The sequence below is a fragment of the Lupinus angustifolius genome, chromosome LG10 (assembly GCF_001865875.1).
Source record: "Lupinus angustifolius cultivar Tanjil chromosome LG10, LupAngTanjil_v1.0, whole genome shotgun sequence".
NCBI classification, from domain to species: Eukaryota; Viridiplantae; Streptophyta; class Magnoliopsida; order Fabales; family Fabaceae; genus Lupinus; species Lupinus angustifolius.
In genome coordinates this window covers 2,593,658-2,599,638 of record NC_032018.1, presented here as the reverse complement: position 1 = coordinate 2,599,638, position 5,981 = coordinate 2,593,658, and the positions used below count along the sequence as shown (strand labels likewise).

The following is a 5,981-nucleotide window of genomic DNA, read 5'->3' as shown; positions in this document are numbered from 1 at the left end:
TGTTACCTTGGCTTCTAGTACTTGTTCTTTTTTCTGTTTTATATTGTTAACTTTTCCTTATCAATTCAGTGACACATTATCATCTAATTCAAATTTGTTTTTGCTATGCCCCAAGTTCTCTCTATTTCTTGTGGTTAAGCAAAGAGAGGGAATGACTTGAAAGAGGAAAGTATCTTTGATTACATTTAGAATGTTATTAAATACAAATGAATCTTCCATTAAATTACTTTACTATATAAGGAATCCAATCTTTTGGTGTACAATCTTACACATGCATCACCTTATATTTGTATAATTTTTATCATTTTATTCCAATTGATCTATCTTATTTTCTGTACATTTATAAATACAAGATGTGTATGTAGCAATGTTCCAAGGAATTATGAACAAAATTTGAATTTGAATTGAGAAAAATATAAGTTGGCATTTGGCATGAAGTCCTTGATTCTTGTATATATCTTAACATGTGGAGGGTGTGAGGAGACACTGCATGATCCATTATCTGCAACAATTTGCTTCACTCCAAAATTCTATTATGAGGCAACCCTGCAGGTATGGTCACAAACTATTGTAATAACCAAAGCAATGACCTAATGAGACAATTGTGAGGTAAACCATTCCTTTTTTAAGTATGATGCTAAAAGTTTGATTTTATCACGTATATAGAAAAGATTTCACTGGAAGATATAATATGTGCTCATTTCAGTTATGGTAAATCTTTAAAAGGATTAGTTTCTTGCTATCATCAGAGATACCCTTAATGTAAACCAATACGATATTAAAAAATTAAAAGTGCTAGGTAAGAAATAATATATTTGAATATTAAAAAAATGTTATGTGGCTTTGAAGGATATTGAACATTAATCATGATACACATGGTCCCTCTAGTAAAAAATAAAAATAGGCTAAACTATTGCTTGTATTTTTGTTGTTCTCACTGATCAGTGTTGAACTGTAGAATGAGACAACTTGTGACCTTGTCCTCTCATTGACTCTATTCAATGTTCTGATTTCATTGTCTTTATGCATGTGTATGGATATATGTTATAATATATGAAATTTATTCCCTAATTAAAGTGAGATTTGTCACAGATTTTCCATGAGTTGATTTCTAAGGCAGCATATTATATAAATGACCATGATTTGAATTATTATCAACAGTAAGATAATGATAGTTAGAGGCATAAGAATTTGTTTATAACTGCTCACATAACTGGACAAGGAGGTATTGTGGCCATGGAATCTTTCTTTGTCAACAGTGATTAATTTATATATTTTGGTTTGGCTTATTGTGTCTATGGTGAGTTCCTTAGGAATGCTATGTGGAAAAACTTTGAATAAATTCAAATCTTTATTAAAACAAGACTACCTGTACATTTATCCCTTGATGAAGTGTTGCATAAGGATTCACATGATCCTATTGGTGTGTGATACTCCTTAATATTTAATTCAACATGAAATGGTTTAAACTCTTCATATCTCTAACATACATGAAATGTGTCCAATCACTTTCCTTTTTGAGATTTTACAATACACTGTGTGTATTAGTGTATTACTGAGTGATTCTTCAATGAACTATTAAAATCTTAATATAACTTTATGTTGGGGAGTTTCTATTCACCGCAAAGTTCCATTATTATCGGGGTATGAGAAGAGTGGAAAGTCATAAGTGAGATAATTCGTCTTGAACCAAAACCTTAAGACATTAGTTTCATGAGTCTTTTTTACTTATAAAATCTTTTACTTCTCCCCGTATATCTGATGTGAGACTTTACACTTGAATAAACCCAACATGAGGAATTGTTGTCTTTTTAGCTATAGACATTTTTGAGTATATATATTTTGGAAAATGTTCAGTTTTTAAAGTGAGTTTGGGGTGACATTTGCAAGTGTATCAAATCAATGAGAGTCCTATCACCCAGCTGTGAAAGATGACCACTGGGTTGAAGCCCAAAGCCCTTTTGAGTGCCACCAAAAAAACACTGAATCTTTTTTTATAACTATCTATATATTCCACTATCATTTATGAAAAATGTGTCCAAATAAAATCTTGTAATTGCTTCCATTGAACAGAATCAACCATTTCTCATCTAATTAATCATTTGCATAGGACCAGGGATTGATTGTAACTCCATATCTAAGCATTCTCTATTCTAATTATAGTCCATTTCATTTGTGGCTCTCCACCAATTAATCCAAATTCAATTTCAAATTAACAAAATTAAGAAACATTACCAATTGAAAACAGTATCTAAACTTCAATTTATATATCATTTTCTGCATGCATGCATGCATGCTTCTTTTTCTTCATTCTGTTTTTATATTTTTGGTTGTTGGTATCATGAAGTTCTAGACTCAAGCAAAGGGATGGTAGAGAAACCATTGCTATAGTTAGAGATGTTATGACTTGCATCACATCCATTCATTCATAAAACTAACTCAACATATTACTAACCTTCCTTTTCTTTCTACCATTTTTTTGCTTCAAACTTGCACCTCTAAATCATTGAAACAACATTAAACTATCCTTTCTCTCTTAGACATCTATTGTAACTTTCTTTAACATATCATTTTCATTGAAAGGTTTCTCTTTTCCTTTCCATTATTTATGTCCTTTCTCTCATTGATCAAATAGTACTTTTTTTGTTAACCAATCAAGAGAAAGGAGCACTATCAAACATTGTTTCAAGGCCTAGTTCTACATCAAGAGTTGTTTTTTTTCCTTTGTTTTTATATAAAACAAAGGTGGGACTCAAAGAAGGTGTAATCAACAATGGTTAGAGCTTTTAATCACCAAATAAGCATGCAGAAGTCTAGATCTTTTCATTTGAAGAAGATGTTTGAGATTCCAGGGAAACATATTCAAGGCTTATTTGATAGGGATCATGAAGAAGGAGGTGATCCTGATAAGGTGTACTCAAAAAGCTTTGAGTCAAAACATAATAGTGACTATACACCAGAAGTTCAGCAAATAGGATATTCTCTCAATAATGAAATTCCTAGAATTCCTCCTAAGCCACCATCTGGTATTTGCCAAAAAATATAGATTATTTCAATAATCCATTATATGAGTATGTTTGCTAAAAACAATTTTAAGATAATCTATTTTATTTAGGGACTAAAAACTTAAAATCAAAGTAGACTAAAAATGTAAGGACTAAAAACTTCAAAGAAAAAATACAAGTACTGAAATCAAAATCTTATAGGGACTAAAATCATAACACTGAGTTGCTTAAGATTCTTTTTTTGTGCTTTTATCCAGAAATTGACATGATGAAGGAGAGGTTTGCTAAGTTACTTTTAGGAGAAGATATGTCAGGTGCAGGGAATGGTGTTTCTTCAGCATTGGCTTTGTCAAATGCCATAACAAATCTAGCTGGTTTGTACTTTTTTTCTCAACTTATGTGTTAATTTCTGAATCAAGAAGTGATTGTATAGTGACCTTAATTAAAATTTAAGAATATACTTCTATATTGTGACTAACTGAAATATATTCTCTAATGAAATTTCCACATTTTAATAATGTGCTTATTTCTGATGCAATGCAGCATCTGTTTTTGGAGAACAATCAAAGTTGGAGCCAATGACTTCAGAAAGAAAGGGCAGATGGAGAAAAGAAATTGAGTGGCTTCTATCTGTGACTGATCACATTGTTGAATTTGCTCCATCACAACAAATAGGGAAGGATGGAACAACTATGGAGGTGTGTAGTTTATGATATAAACTATAGATTCAAAAAAAATGTGTTTTTTTGTTTATACAAAGTTATATCTTGACTTTATCTTATATAGATCATGACTACTCGGCAACGAAGTGATCTTCTTATGAACATCCCTGCATTGCGCAAGCTCGATGCGATGCTCATTGTAAAGTTGCTAAATCTTTTCTTGTATGGCTATTTAAATGGCTTCATTTCACTAGCTTTGGACTAACTATATAGCAATGGAACAGGACACATTGGATAACTTCAGAGATCAAAATGAGTTCTGGTATGTCTCTAAAAATGAGGATTCTGAGGGTAACAGTGATACTCAAAGGAAGAGTGACAAGTGGTGGCTACCGACCGTTAAAGTTCCACCAACCGGGCTGTCAGATGTAGCTGGAAAATGGATACAGTTTCAGAAGGATTCTGTTAACCAAGTACTTAAAGCAGCCATGGCTATAAATGCTCAAGTACTATCAGAAATGGAAATCCCCGAAAACTACATTGAGTCGCTCCCTAAGGTAGTAGACCAAAACGTCTTATGTACATGTTTGGTTTAAGAGAATATTTTCTATTTTCATTAATAATCGCAAAAAATGTTACCTTGTTTTCAACCTGTTTCCTGTTTTCGAAGATTCGTACACGAAACAGAACCGAAAACAATGTATGATTTGCAATAATCAATGAAAACAGAAAATGTTTTCTCATACTGAACAAGCCCTTATCACTGGCTTATTTCATTGCATTAGAAACCTCCAAAACTTGTAACTTGGCCTAATCTTCTCCTTCATAATGTCTTTGACAGAATGGTAGAGAAAGCCTTGGTGAATCAATCTATAAGAACATCACTGTGGAATACTTTGATCCTGGGCAGTTTCTTCTAACAATGGACATGTCCACAGAGCATAAGGTACTTGACCTCAAGAATAGGATTGAAGCTTCCATAGTTATATGGAAAAGGAAGATGAACAACAAGGATATTAAGTCTACATGGGGTTCAGCAGTGAGCTTGGAGAAAAGGGAACTCTTTGAGGAAAGAGCTGAGACAATATTACTCTTGCTTAAACAACAGTTTCCAGGACTTCCTCAATCTTCACTTGACATTAGTAAAATCCAATATAACAAGGTCAAAACAACATTTCATTACAATTTATAAAGAGAAAATATAACAAATCACTCATAGTTTTTATGTGCATATCTTCAAAATGTGAACAGGATGTAGGACAAGCCATTCTAGAGAGTTATTCAAGAATTATAGAAAGTCTGGCTTACACAGTTATGTCAAGGATTGAGGATGTTTTATATGCTGATACAATGACTAAGAATCCATCACTGGCAGTATCTAGCAGGAGGTTTTCATTGGATTCTTTACCGGTGGCCGCAGCCGAGGAGAGTTCTCCGAACTCTTCAGGAGAAGAGAAGGAAAACTCTTGTTCTCCAGATGCACCTCCCTCAATGACTCTCTCAGATTTCATGGGTTGGAGTGCAACAACAACAACAACAACAACAACCAAAGGAGGGGGTGATTTAAAGAAGACTAACTCTACAGGAGATATAGAAGTATACCTTAAAGAAAAAGATGAAAAGAGTATAACTAAATCTCCTAAATTCTCAACACCAAAAAAAGCTTACTATTTGGATAAGCTTGAGTACTTGAATGCTTCAAAAACTCCCATAGCTAGACATAATATGAGCTAAAAAAGGGAAAGATAGAAAATAACACATATGAGAAAATAGTTACAATGTAAGTATTTTTTGTTAATGTTTCATAGCATAACCAACTAGTACATTATGTTACTCAGACTCTTAGGTTGGGTCATTGCTGCACTCATTGTAAATTGTGTATTCCTTTATTTCTTCAAAATAGTGTAAGTTTGTAGTTCTATGTCCAAATATCATTGTTGAGATCTTTACTCTTCTCATTTTGTGTTTATTTTGATGTTGGTTGCACTTGTAAGTTGGAACTTAGACTTACAATGAACATGGACATTTATGTGATAAATTTGTTAAAACATGGTTTCTCATGCCTATTGAGAGAAGGAGAAACTTGATTGATGGAGGAGGAGAATGAGGAAGAAGAATGAAGAGAAAGCAATATGAGGAATGAATAATGAATTGTATTGAATGAATTATGTTTACAAAACTTCTAAACCAAACATAGATGAGTTAGAGTAATGTGACCCGTTCTTCCGTTTTGGGACTCGGACCTACCCTGGAACCGTGCATATACCTGGTTGGTATGTTATTGAAATTTTTGGATATCCACATATTCACATAT

General features: G+C 32.8%; 1 protein-coding gene across 1 annotated transcript; it reads left to right on the top strand.

Moving 5' to 3' along the window:
- On the top strand, positions 2,365-5,656 carry LOC109357873 (rho guanine nucleotide exchange factor 8-like). The gene is made up of 7 exons (XM_019601929.1): positions 2,365-3,026; positions 3,263-3,379; positions 3,549-3,703; positions 3,792-3,866; positions 3,952-4,224; positions 4,509-4,829; positions 4,919-5,656. Exons 1-7 carry the CDS (start codon positions 2,774-2,776, stop codon positions 5,399-5,401), a joined length of 1,677 nt encoding a protein of 558 aa, XP_019457474.1. The 5' UTR covers positions 2,365-2,773; the 3' UTR covers positions 5,402-5,656.

Coding starts and splice junctions, on each gene's coding strand:
- LOC109357873 (XM_019601929.1), top strand. CDS start 2,774: ATGGTTAGAGCTTTTAATCACCAAATAAGCATGCAGAAGTCTAGATCT. Junction 3,027..3,262: donor TCCTCCTAAGCCACCATCTG/GTATTTGCCAAA, acceptor GCTTTTATCCAG/AAATTGACATGATGAAGGAG. Junction 3,867..3,951: donor AGCTCGATGCGATGCTCATT/GTAAAGTTGCTA, acceptor GCAATGGAACAG/GACACATTGGATAACTTCAG.